The 14,570-nt window shown below is 42.1% G+C and overlaps 1 protein-coding gene across 5 annotated transcripts in view; it reads right to left on the bottom strand.

Moving 5' to 3' along the window:
• The window catches only part of LPP (LIM domain containing preferred translocation partner in lipoma), a 317,702-nt gene that overhangs the window by 213,252 nt on the left and 89,880 nt on the right, over positions 1-14,570 (bottom strand). For 2 of the 5 annotated variants that reach the window (XM_063442803.1, XM_063442804.1), the window contains one exon: positions 6,105-6,313. The exons of 2 other annotated variants lie outside the window; for them this stretch is intronic. In XM_063442803.1, the coding sequence (XP_063298873.1) occupies positions 6,105-6,303 (199 nt within the window). In that variant the 5' untranslated portion in view covers positions 6,304-6,313. The remainder of the gene's footprint in view (positions 1-6,104; positions 6,314-14,570) is intronic. One more of the 5 variants, XM_063442805.1, reaches the window with a different exon arrangement.

The raw sequence follows: 14,570 nt of genomic DNA on the forward strand, positions 1-14,570 counted from the left end.
AAAATGACTAAGTCCCATTCGAACGAGCGTTCAAATCTTCTAACGGGACAGTCGCTGTGGCTGCAAAGTCATTGTGGGAGGAGGTAAGGCTCAGCGGTGTTCGCGGAAATGTGTAGCAGATTTCAGTTCCATGAGTTTGACCGCATTGAATGAAAAAAGATCGCCGCCGCCACGTGTTTGCACGGACTGCGGCCACCCAGCGTTCGGCAATTTACCTACAGCAGGCTCCCAGCCTTGGAGGTAAATTGCCTGCACACTTCCAGTTCTGGGTGGTCCGCCTGTGCAGTGAATGGCTCGGTAAGCCCCAATTACCGAACCATAAGGGGAAAAGCCATTTAAAAGTTACTTCCAAAGTCTGGGGACACCATCTTAAAGGAGCAGTGTCCCAAACAAGTCTGGGGATACAGTCTTAAAGGGGCCTTGTCCCAAACAGGTCTCAGGACACAGATTTAAAGGGGCATTGTCCCAAATTTTCTCCATGCCCAAAATGGTTCTTAAAGGGCTAGCAGCACCATACAAATCCAATGTGCCCAAATATTGTACTCAAAGGGCCATATCTTCCCGGGACCGTAATCACTTGGCAAGAGGCTGGCAAGCAGTCCTCTCCAGGCACAAGTGGCGGGGCTGGTTCCGCCACAGGGGCTACAAGCTTAGAGGGACACTTCACACTCCTAAAGTGCTTTGTGTGTAAACGGTGTGCCTATTTTTATCATTTTAGCAAAAAGTCCTTTCAATAGAAGTTAGCACATTTAGAAACTAACCTTGATACAGCCCCCTGAATGTAAATCAGAAAACCTTACTTGCTTGCTGTTTAACCCCTTAAGGACCAAACTTCTGGAATAAAAAGGAATCATGACATGTCACACATGTCATGTGTCCTTAAGGGGTTAAGCTCAGTGAAGCTAAACTCTATTGCCCAGAGCACCTGCCTTGCAAAGACTCATTGAGCTGCATTGATAAGTCTGAGATTGGACAGCCACAGAAACTCTATCTACTGTGTGGTTCCTGCAGACTCCATGCTGCCTCCCCCCTCCAGTCCTCCTGTGCGGCTCTCTGTGAAGCAGGGAGGAAGTGACAGGCTGACATCACTTCCTCCCTGCCGGCTGATAGTCGGCTCTTAAAGTGCAGGCACCCCACCAGCCCCTGCTTAGTATGAGGGAAGGGGCTATCCTGGAAACCAATAAGTACAATCTGATATACGTTGTATGTCAGATTGTGTGTGATGTCCAGGATATTACACATGATATGAGGATGTCAGGGACCCACATGCAAAATGAGGGAGCAACTACCAGGAGACTTGAGATGTCTGGTGTAAGTGATCTAGGAGGGCACTCGGATCAGGAAGATAATACATTTTACTGGATCATACATACTATCAATTCGGTTGGAATTCTACTAAAAAAAATACATGCATTTGCTTTCCTACTGAATACACAGTTCAGATATGCCAATCTACTCACTTGTAGCTGTGGAAATTAAATGTGTTGTGCACGTGTACTTTGTGTAGCTTCACAAAATCCCCAGAGACATGTGCAGGCTGCTTCATCATATGATCATGTACCATGCGTTTTACAATTCACTATAATTGCTCTATTATACAACGGATCAAAGTCTAATGTAATGACACCTCGATTCAGACCTCGATTCAGACTTTCAAAAAAGCGTTAAAACATTTTGAGGATGTTTTCAAAAGACTGTACTGTGTTAAAAAAAAAAAAAAAAAAATACAGGGTGACCTTAATAGAAAGTGGGAGCAGGAACATGGCTTCTTTTTTTTTTTCCTATGGGCACCTTTTCAAAAGAATGCCCAGCAAGCTCAAGGTGAGGTTTTGAACAAGATCATATGGCTATTATCATCTTTTAGTTGGATGTTAACATTTATCAACCTGAGTCAGTCATAGGTTGAGCAGCAGAACTTGCAGCTGGCCAAACCTGACATACATTAATTTGTAGCACATATTCTACTATGAGCAGCTAAATTACAGGTGTATGATCAAGTATATAGAATGTGTGCAGGTACAGCATGCTCAGAGAAAATATAATCTTGTGCTTCCATTGTTTTGATGACTGTTTGAGCTATTTTATTTTCCTCCTGAGGCTGGTTGCTAAGAGACCCATTACTTCTATTTCTTTTATGGCCCGATTACGGTGATCAGCGGAGGCGACATGTGGCATCTTCCTGACACGGCTGATCTAATATTGTCAGCTCTCTTATTAAACTGGGATTGTGACAGTTTCACTGGTTGCCTGGGTGTGACTGTTGTGCAGCACGCTTTGGACACATCCTGCAAATCTGCACCCATTTACTGCTAATTATTCACCCAAGGAAAGAGATGGCATTTTTGTTTAGTTATATGCAGGATCTCAGCACTGTAGACCATTTCTGTCCCTGCCTCTAAAATGTTTAAGGTTTGTCCCGAACAACACATTTTTTATTTAAACTTAATTTAAGTTTTATTTTCCTGCAGTCATAGATATTAAAGAGTTAAACAGCTTAGGAGATTTTCGGATAACCATTGCTGCCCACTGGGTACAAAGGAAATTTAGTCTAGAGAATTAAAAGGACATTCCTGTACAGAAGAAAAGCTTGGGCGACTGTGCAAATTACACTCTGATTGGCTGTTTAATCAATCGCTAATTTGCATACTAGATTGGTTGTATCTAGGTTAACATACTAGATTGGTTGTATCTAACAATCCATTTCCAAAGTGTTTTCATGATGGATTAATAAAAAAAAAAAAAAAAAAAAAAAAAAACTTACTAAAGACTCAATTTGGGTTTGTACATTTTTGAGATGGACAGAGACAAAGTGACAACTACTACATTATGTAATATACTCCCATCCACATTGCTATTTGTGCTAAATGGTGACTTCTTTCCTAAGATTATAAATATTATGGAAGGTGGATCTGCATTTATAGACACAACATGCACACAAAAAAGGTTGCAAGCAAAGCTTTGTGATTCACACACTAAAACACATGGGTACATGTATATATTACCTGAATGTATATACTGTGGGATTATATGTGTTCTATAAATCAGTGTTCCCCAACCCCCGGGCCGCGGACCGGTACCGGTCCGTGGATCAAACGGTACCGGGCCGCCCAGGGGTGTGCGAGCCTGCCGGCTAATGCAGGGCTGGCATTGCCCAAGTGCCAGCCCTGCAATGTGCCTGCGGACCGGAGGGGAGATCAGAGATCTCCCTCCCCGGTCTGCAGGCACTGTGCTGACAGCCGGCAGGGGAGTGAGAGAGGACCCAGGAGCTCTTACCTGCAGCTCCTCCGGGTCCTCCTCTCGCGAGATTTGGAGCGTTGCCGCGGTAACCACGGCAACGCTCCAAATCTCGCGAGAGTGAACTCTAGCCCTGTAACTGGGCTAGAGTTCATCTCGCCACCACCGGACCACCAGGGAATCCCCACCGGACCACCAGGGGCTAAGAAATGTCCCCCCTCCTCCCAGTAAAGGTAAGAAGGGAGGGGGGACATCAATATATTATTTTTTATTAAATAAATAAAAAAAAGCCTCCCTACCCTCCTTACTCCCCATACACACACTGCCCCCATACACACACTGCCCCATACACACACTACACACACAGCCCTACACACACTGCCCCATACACACACTACACACACTGCCCCACAAACACTGCCCCATACACACACTACACACACAGCCCCACAAACACTGCCCCATACACACACTACACACACAGCCCCACAAACACTGCCCCATACACACACTACACACACAGCCCCACAAACACTGCCCCATACACACACTACACACACTGCACACACTGCCCCCAAACACTGCCCCATACACACACTACCCCCAAACACTGCCCCATACACACACTACACACACAGCCCCCAAACACTGCCCCATACACACACAGCCCCACAAACACCTCCCCATACACACACTACACACACTGCCCCCATACACACACTACACACACTGCCCCCAAACACTGCCCCATACACACACTACACACACAGCCCCCATACACACACTACACACACTGCCCCCAAACACTGCCCCATACACACACTACACACACTGCCCCGCAAACACTGCCCCCATACACACACTACACACACTGCCCCACAAACACTGCCCCCATACACACACTACACACACTGCCCCACAAACACTGCCCCATACACACACTACACACACTGCCCCACAAACACTCCCCCATACACACACTACACACACTGCCCCCAAACACTGCCCCCATACACACACTACACACACTGCCCCCATACACACACTGCCCCCTACACACACTGCAAACACTGCCCCCATACACACACTACACACACTGCCCCACAAACACTGCCCCATACACACACTACACACACTGCCCCCAAACACTGCCCCATACACACACTACACACACTGCCCCGCAAACACTGCCCCCCATACACACACCGCCCCAAACACACACACACTGCAACTCTCACACACACTGCCACCCTCACATACACACTGCACCGCTCACACACACATACACACAATTTTGAGTCTATGTCTTTATGTGACTGTGTTTGTGATTTTCTGACTATGTATGTGTCTGCGTGTTTTTTTAATATATGTGACTGGTTTTTTTTTTTTGTCTTATTAAATCAAAACAAGCGGGCCACGGAAAAATTATCAAATGTTTACCGGTCCGCGGCGATAAAAAGGTTGGGGAGCACTGCTATAAATGATGTGTCAGCCTCTCACATTCTACAAAGGTCTGTAATGCAATAGCCCATCCAGCATGTGTTCGATAACAGATTTTATACATACATACACACTCAAAATGAAAATATAGAACAAAAAGACAACTAGTAAATGTTACTGTTTGTTTAGCAATATATATCTATATGCATACAGAACACATGGAGAATGTGCAAAGTGCGGAGAAGAGGATAGAGTGAAAGGTGAAAGGCGAGTGAGTGGCCACGGCAAAGGCTTGGGAAAAGAAGCCAAAAAGCCATGGAAAGAAATGGCATCGGTTGAGGCATAGGGAGCATTGTCATTACTATGGTCAAATAACACCCGGGGCTTGAGTAAAAAAATTATTTGGTGACCCACTCCTGAAGTCTTACTCTTGCCCTTCCTAACTTACCACTAATCCCCTCACCAACTTCACCCATTAACACACCATTTTGCACACTTACAGATACCATCAAATACATATACACAGAAACAGAGATACAGACATGCACAAGCGCATAATGGCATAAACACACAGGTACTGGCAGGCACACATATAAGCAATGGGGGAAAAAAAAAAAATACCCCTGTGGCCTTGTACCTTGGATATTGGTTAAGGTAAATGCAGATTGGCGACCACTATTTCTGGACCATTGCAAGTTTCCTGTAGGAATAAAAAGGAGTGTACCGCCATCCCTTGCGTCTCCAGTCTCCTATGCTGCCAGGCTGCTCTGCTCTCCCTGCCTGCCACACTGGGCCTCCACAGTGAGACTCAGCCTAGAGTGGAAGCCGCACAGTCAGAAGCACAAAGCTGTTATCATATTGTCTCTCTGGGCAGAAAAAATATATATTTGGGGCCTTTCTCTCCCCAGTAACACCCTTGGTGGAGAGAAAGGCAATGAGGAGGCATGGAGAGAAGGGGGAGGGGGAGGAGGAGCAGCAGCAAATGGGAAGATATGTTGAAAGAGTGGGAAGAGAGGCCATGGATGAAAAAGAAAAAAAAATATATATGAAAAGAGGGAATGGAGAGAGAGGGGAAGCAAGAGAAGGAAGGGATGGTGTTTAGCAAGTGTGTTGGAACAGTACTTGGATAAACTGTATTCAAGGCGAACTTTTATGTACAAAGTATTTGATCTTATCTCTTGAAAACTTTTCATAATCTTCATCCCAGTTCAATATAATTTTCTGGTAAATTGAATAAATATATTTGTTTAAAAAAATATATATATATATGCTATCGACAGAGTTTCATAAAGCTTGTATTGTTCTTACACATAACAAGGTTTGGTGGTGATTTATGAAATAATTTAAAACAAAAACAAAATGTCTAATAAGGCTTACTTTTAAGAAACAATGACCCATGAACATTCCCCACAATATCAGCACAAACATACCATCACCTCCTTCAGAAGGTCCTCCTCTATATGGATTGTATTTGGGCTTCGGTGCAACAACAGGGGCAAATTTCTTGGGGTTCTGTTGTGTTGACACAGAGATGCTAGGAGTTCCAAAACCCTGAGTTTCCATTCTGGCAGTTACATGCGCCATTCCATCTCCAGAGCTCTTCGGAGGAAGCCATGATGGATTAGACATATTTAAAATTCTAGAAAAGTTAAGGATATAAAAATGTAATCAGCTTCACCCTTTCATTCTGGGTACCTTTACAGCAAAGCCAAGCATGACACTCCTCATTCAATACGGTTGCATAGTTGCTTCTTTACAATTTGAGTTAATATTACAAGGCAATGGATGTTTTAATAACCATTCCCTTATATTCGGGTGTGGCTGAGCAACTGCAGCCTTCCACATGTACTGCATGCTGATATTTGGTTAACTATTTTCTCAAACAATAACTAAATGACTGCTTTTGGCCAGTACTGAATTGGTAGTTGTATGCCAAAACATACAACACAGTTTCAGTCTATATGTAACAAAGCTTTACATTCACATTTAAGCACTGTCTAGGTATGCCCTCTGCAGATCCTCTTAAAGGACCACTCTAGGCACCCAGACCACTTCAGCTTAATGAAGTGGTCTGGGTGCCAGGTCCAGCTAGGGTTAACTAATTGTTTTATAAACATAGCAGTTTCAGAGAAAATGCTATGTTTATCAATTAGTTAAGCCTTCCCCTATTTCCTCTAGTGGCTGTCTCACTGACAGCCGCTAGAGGCGCTTGCGTGATTCTCACTGTGAAAATCACAGTGAGAGCACGCAAGCGTACATAGGAAAGCATTATGAATGCTTTCCTATGTGACCGGCTGAATGCGCGCGCAGCTCTTGCCGCGCGTGCGCATTCAGCCGACGGGGAGGAACGGAGGCGGAGAGGAGGAGGAGAGCTCCCCGCCCAGCGCTGGAAAAAAGGTAAGTTTTACCCCTTTTCCCCTTTCCAGTGCCGGGCGGGAGGGGGTCCCTGAGGGTGGGGGCACCCTCAGGGCACTCTAGTGCCAGGAAAACGAGTATGCTTTCCTGGCACTAGAGTGGTCCTTTAAATATGGGACACCACGGTCTAAGAACATGATCCAAGTTACATAGACACAGCAAGGTGCCATGTTGGAGAATACTGGGTATACTAGATTTTGCATGATATACACAGCTAGTCTGCGTACCATTCAATCTACATGATAATGGATACAAAGTAATTCTAAATGAATGCAACATGTAATTAAACCTCAGCTCAGCACTTCATTAATATGTTTTATGAAATACAAGTTCTTGGTAATTAACAGCTATTGCCTCTGAAAAAGGAGGAGACCCAACAAACCAGATGATATTTTGGCACACGTTTTGTGGAACTTAACAGCCTTGAGTCCACATCCGTAGTACAGGTGTGGGAGCATGTCCTACCAGATATTAAAGGGACACTATAGTCACCAGAACAACTACAGCTTAATGTAGTTGTTCTGGTGAGTATAATAGTTTCCTACAGGCATTTTTATGCAAATACGGCCTTTTCAGAGAAAAGGCAGTGTCTACATTGCCTCTAGGGACACCACTCATTCAGTTACTGGAAGTGCTTCCTGGCTCAGGGCTGCACAGTGAGCAACCCTGATGTTCAGCGTCCCCATGAGGAGGTCCTGATCGGCCAAAATGGCATTTGGCCCCGAGAAATCTGCCATTTTGATTATGTCTCAAAGGGGGCGGAGCCAGCGCCGGCAGACCGGCGCGAAGTTGGAAATATGGTGAGTTTTATTAACTTTTATGGGGGCTAAGGGGGGGCAAGCCACCTTTCTGGTGGGTTTAACACTATAGGGTCAGGAATACATATTTGTGTTCCTGACCCTATAGTACTCCTTTAAGGCTTTGAAATAGCTAAACTAATATACTTTTTAGACCCCAGAATTTTTACAGGTGGTCAATTAAAATTCAATGGTCAATTAAAATTCAATGGTCAATTAAAATTCAATGGTCCATTGAAAAAAGCTGCACATAGCCTCTGCCTCTCTAGTAGGATTTTCAGTTTACATACCTGTGCTGTCTCAAGTACAATCCTGACAGTTGAATCCCAACTTGGAACCTGTCACATATGTTGGTTGAAAGGTTTCCCAATAACCTTTCCTAGAGGTTTAAAGGGACACTCTAGACCACTAGAGCACTTCAGTTTGGTGGAGCGATTTATCTGTAAATTTTCTCATGTTACAAAAGTGCAGATTTGAATAGAAATTGGCACTTTTCTGAATTAATCTTGTGACAATCATCTCGGCTGTCAATTAGAAAAACAGTCCTGTTTTTTGCACCTGCCTTGCAAAGACTTCTCATTGAGCTACATTGTTTAGTCTGTGATTGGACAGCCACAGAAAGTCACAAAAACAGTACAATCTACAGATAATAGGCTGAACGGATTACAACATACAACTACAAATTTATAAAGCTTGCAAATCAACTATGCAGCCAAAAATACGAGCAGATAACCATTGGGTGGAAATTTAAGAAACGCAAAGAACTGCACAAAAATACTACAAACCTATCATGCAACAAGTAGTTGAGAAAAGTAAAAGCAAACTAGACAAATTTCTTAAAACACACTTCAATGTAACATTTTAACAATCGCACACCAGAGTAATCAGAGACAGACACCACAGATCGCTGAAAAGGTTAGCAGAGATTATAGTTACCTGGCAGCCTATAGTTTGCTTTCCAATTTTTTTGAAAAAAAAAAAATCCATTTTTTTTTGTTATTTTCTCAATGAAAAACTTAGACAGAAGTGATTATGGTGTCAGGATACATGGACACCAGATCACTGCTAAATGGGTTACTCAACATTTAGCAGAATCCATTTGAGTGGTCTTGGCGTTTAGTGCGTCCCTTGTGCTGTCAGGTGACTGGGTTACTATAAACACAACATGAAAAAAAAATTCCAAGAAGAATCATTTCTGGCTATATAAACATTATGTATCTATTTACCAGGCAAAGATACAAAATCAATATCAGAGTCAAAGCTCCCCCAAATTAGAATGTATTTCATGTTCAAACACAAAGCATTTTCTTGTGCAAAACAAGGTCCAAAGTGCTACAGCCACAAAGTACAATTTAAGTGATTATGGTTACATGCAATTTTTTTTCTTCCTTTAGATGACATGCATTTTTAAACCTAAGATATGGCATTTACAAATGTCAAAATACTTTGAATTTTATCCAAACAAATTCAGTACACTAAACTAGGCAACATAATTACACATTAATTTAATGTTGAGGAATACTTTTCGACAGGGCTGAGATGGAGCATGGGTCTGCCCGCGTCACGGTCGCCTGCGCGTGCGCGCGTGTCTGCCTGCCTGCCTGCCCGCGTCACGGTCGCCTGCGCGCGTGTCTGCCTGCCCGCGTCACGGTCGCCTGCGCGTGCGCGCGTGTCTGCCTGACTGCGCGCCCGCGTCACGGTCGACTGCGCGCCCGCGTCACGGTCGACTGCGCGCCCGCGTCACGGTCGACTGCGCGCCCGCGTCACGGTCGACTGCGCGCCCGCGTCACGGTCGACTGCGCGCCCGCGTCACGGTCGACTGCGCGCCCGCGTCACGGTCGACTGCGTGCCTGTGTCATGATGTGCGTGTTTAGGAGACCAGACCCCTTCCATTCGAAAGGGAAGGGTGTTTTTACTCACTTATTTCCCCACACGAAGCTGGTCACCCCTCGACTGGCTCTGCCTCTATGTTTGATATTATCAAGCTTGATGATCTCAGCCAATCCAATGTTTTCCCATAGGATTGGCTGCAAAATGCTGCACTCCTTAGACCGTTACTGGAAGTGCTTCCTGGCTCAGGGCTGCACAGTGAGCAACCCTGCCATTCAGCGTCCCCATGAGGAGGTCCTGATCGGCCAAAACGGCATTTGGCAGTCTCTATTTGGAACATTCAGCACCTCAATGGAGACGCTGAATGTAGGTGTGGCACACAGTGCAGCACTGGCACAGGAAGCACCTCTTTCTCTTAAAAGGCAGTGTTTACATTGAGAAGTCTGCAGGGACAGGTTATAGACACCAGTACCACTAAATTAAGCTGTAGAGGTCCTGGTGACTATAGTGCCTCTAAGAATTGTATTTTGCATTTGAATATAAAGCTTTGTAAGTTTAAAAAAAAATCTGTCTCCTAACTTTTTTAGCTGGCTCCTAGATTCAAAGCAAATTTGTCAAGCCCTGAGATTTTAGACATCTCAGCAAATCAACAAGATGAACACAGACAAAGTAAAATATAAATCGCATATATTTCATGTTCTAATTGTTGTTGCATGAAATCAAAATGGACATAGGATTACAACAATATTGTCAATTTGTTACGTTATTCCAAAACTTGGATTTTATTTTCAAGATTTTTTTTTATATTATGTATACATGTGACAACTGATAAATGTTTCTCTTCATGTTGTATGCATTCTACCCTATGTTTAATCCAATGGTCTTTGAAAGAAAGACAAAAAAGTTGTCCATGATACATTGCAAATAAAAGTTTTGCAGAGTTTTGCATGTATGAACTACATTCTATAAAAGGGATACAACACAGGTTGCAAAGATTATTGCCCAATAGAATCAGGTAGACTCCCAGATGTTGAACTACAGCTTCCATAATGTATTGCATGCATTTAGAATGACAAAGCATCATGAAAGCTGTAGCTTTAAAACATCTGGGGATCTACCTTTTGGGCACCCCTGAGGTAGACCTTAGATGCAGCCTCGTAACATTATAATAGAAAACAGCCTGGCTATTATAAAATATACCTGGTATCAAAACGTCTGTTTGCAAAAAAGTCCCTTTTTTGTTACACTAACTTCACATACAAGAAGTCTTGCAACACATTTTACACTGACGCACAAAGGAGCTCTCAAACCCAGTATAAGAACTCTAGAACTGGTACGGTACATCGGCAACTCCAAGTTTCTGAGCTACCAAAAGATTAATGGCAAACATGGTCATTCTGCTTTACAACAGATGCTTTATCAGCAAGGTCTGATAATCTGTCTACTGAAATAATTGGCAAGAAAAGAGCAGCAGAGTTTCTTACAGCTGTAGTCCATCAACTTTTTTTTCTCTCTTGCTTTCTGTTCTTACAGCAAGGTCAGTAGCTTGTGTTAATTTCTACTGCATCAATGCATGACAACTGACAGCGGATACAAATGTAGTGGACAATAATGAAACATTGGTAGACGCTATTCCTCAACATCAAAAGAGCTTCCTAGGATTAATGGAAATAAAAGTGCTAGTCAAACTGGTACGTTGGTATTTAAACTAAGAATTCAAATCACATGTAGACTAATACATAAAACCTCTGTTGCTAAAGTACCATATACATTAACTCATTCATACAGAATATACTTTTTTCAAAACCACTATATGAAGAGTTAAATGAAACCACCACTAATGTGTCTCAGACTAACCCTAGGAAAATAACATACCTGTATTCTTTTCATATAAGCAACACATTGGTTACAATCAATCCGCAACTAATATTTTGTGGATTTAGGGATATACAGATATATGTAAATCACTGGAGATAATAGGTGCTGTATCTTGTTTAGTTCGTGTTTTGGACACATTTAGGCTCAGAGTTTGGGAATTCAGACAATCACCTGATCGGCCCAAATTCAGACAAATTGCAGTTTGTTATGAAATATCTCCAAGTCGAATGGGGACATTAACAGGTCTAGTTTCTCAGCTAGATATTCAGAATTGGGATGCTGCATAAAATATGAATAACTTTGACAGTAGATAAAATAACACACTGGGTTCCACAACATCTCAAAAATTAGCAACGTACGACGCAGGAATGATACCTTTAAACTAGTTCATGGAAGACTGTCCATGGGACAGATTTCTGCTTTGGTAGCATGATAAACACGAACACCCAGTTATAGACACAGATTAATCAACTATCGCATGGATACTTCATGGAGGATAAAGCTCCAAATGGACCTGCACAGACATCAGATCTCAATCTAATACAGCACTTTTGACGCAAGGTAAAATACTGCTACTGCTTGAATGTTTGGATGAAATATATGCATGAACTACATTCTACGACTGAGCCAATACTTCTACCAACAAAGTAAGAATTCATAATTTCTTACTGAATGCTGGTCATACAATGAACCAGGAATTCACGACTACTTTAGATTGCTGAAAACAGACATTGCCAAAAATATTTGCCAAAATGTCTTTAAACTGTAATGAGTATATGCCTGTACATTAACAAACGGGATCAGCTGTCTTTTACACAAGGGCTACTTGAGGGATCAAGCATGATTCAATATAAAATAAATTATATATTTACACACACACACACAAACAGTTGCATACTCTAACTTTACATGTGTTTTCTCAACCAGTTTCTTGACTGACAACACATTAAATCTGATAGAATCATTGCAACAGATACACAAATAAGTAGTTTTGTTTGCCACTTTAAGTGTATTTGGGTTATTAATGAATGGAATACAAACCAATTGATTATTTTTTACATCTATATAACACATCTATAATACTGCCCCATAAGGGATTATAATGTATATGTGTAAATACATTTCAGTCTAACCTTGTCCTCCATCGTTTTCAATGAAATGGCTTTGCATAGCCATTAAATGGGTTCAGCCTGCAAAAGCTACTTGGGCCTTCTACAGTGTGCACTCCTCAAATAAGAACTTGTTGGACTTTGGGAAAGCTGCAGCTATATGTACGATGGAAACATAACATGTTAGCTTATTGCACCAAGCTGAGAAGAATTGGTAGGTATGCAGTGCTTTCGAGTGTGTCTTTAGACTCCTAATGCAAGATTACATATTCACAACAACTAATGTAGGTACTGCTAATGCCACATTTTATTTTTGCATCTAGTAATCTGCATTATAAAAAAATAAAAAACTAACAGCTTCAGCAGATGCTCTCAATGCTTCCCCAATAAGTTATGATTCAGTTTTTCACAGTATATTCATACCCCGAGCGTGTCTGGAACAAAGACGCGTTTGTTGAAAAGTGACATATTTTGAACCTGGCTGAACATGTGAAAACTGCTTACACTAAATTGGGGGAAGGTGCATTCATAAAGTGTTTGACGGGAACAAAGTAATGGAAATAATACAGAGTGATCATCACTCAGGAAGCTACTGAAGTTCAGTTGATTAGGGTACCGCAGCGATTCAGACATTGGTCTGCATAGCATAAATGTTTAAGGGAGTGATTCATGGCCAATACTATGCAAGCTACACAAAATAACAAACCATCTTCAAAAACTACACTGGCTGCTAGCATAAAGATAGGAAGATGGCGCAATTCAATTAGCTTTACACCTCTATGTGCAATTTTTTTTTTACATAGTGAAATATTGCACATGTTCGTCTTCACAGCATAGAGGAAATCATAGGGGGCATGGAAGAATAGGCCTTATAGGCTTCGCAAACAGAGCATAAACCTTTTTGTATCCTTTTATTATATAAAGGATGTTCAAGTGTGAAGCATATGCTGCGGGAAACATGCTTTAGACTAAAATATAATAAAACCGGATTATTATAGAGCTCTCAATGCATTCTCTGAAAAGGCAGTGTTTACTGCATAAAGCCTACAGGGACTGACTATACTTACCATAGCGAGAGGGATCCTAGTCCTTGCAATTAACCAGAGTGAGCAGCAAAACCTAAATTATTACGAAATATATTCAATTAGAAATTCCACAAGTAGGTTACAATGTGTCAACCTTGTGTTCCCCAAATGCTGACCAACCAAAACACAGAAGAGTCTAGCCTAAACTGAAGATCAAGCTGATTTCTAAAAACTAAATATAACTAGTCTTTATAGTGTACGTCGGGGGGGGGGGGGGGGGAGGGGGAGAAGGCAGCCACATTTTCATTTTACCTCTGGTGGCAAACCATGAGCCCTACTTAAATGAAGCGTTGTGGGAGAGCAGCATCCATTGTGGCTTGAGCCATAAAAAGTTTTCGTTATACCTGGTCAACTATGGAATTGGCCTTGGATATCTGGCAAGAATGATTTTAGGACTCCTGAAAACAAACACCGTTTATAATCCAGATCTTCTAATTTATAGCACTATTATTCAATAAGTATAATTTTTGGGTCAACTACCATACCTAATTTTCATATCGATAGACTTCTAAGCCCACAAAAATCTAAAGTTTAAAAAAAATATATGACAAATTTGTTTGGAATCTAGGAGCCAGCTAAAAAAATTAGGAGCCAGTAATTATCAACGAGAAAATGCAATTCTTAAAGTGACACTATAGTCACCAGAACCACTACAGCTTGATGTAGTTGTTCTGTTGTCTATAGCCTGCCCTTGCAGGCTTTTAAGTGTTTTATACATGTGCTGCGCATGCACAAAATCCATAAAGATTGATAATCTCAGCCATGCCGAAACTGGCACAGCA

Source organism: Pelobates fuscus, chromosome 2, assembly GCF_036172605.1.
Source record: "Pelobates fuscus isolate aPelFus1 chromosome 2, aPelFus1.pri, whole genome shotgun sequence".
Lineage (NCBI taxonomy): Eukaryota > Metazoa > Chordata > Amphibia > Anura > Pelobatidae > Pelobates > Pelobates fuscus.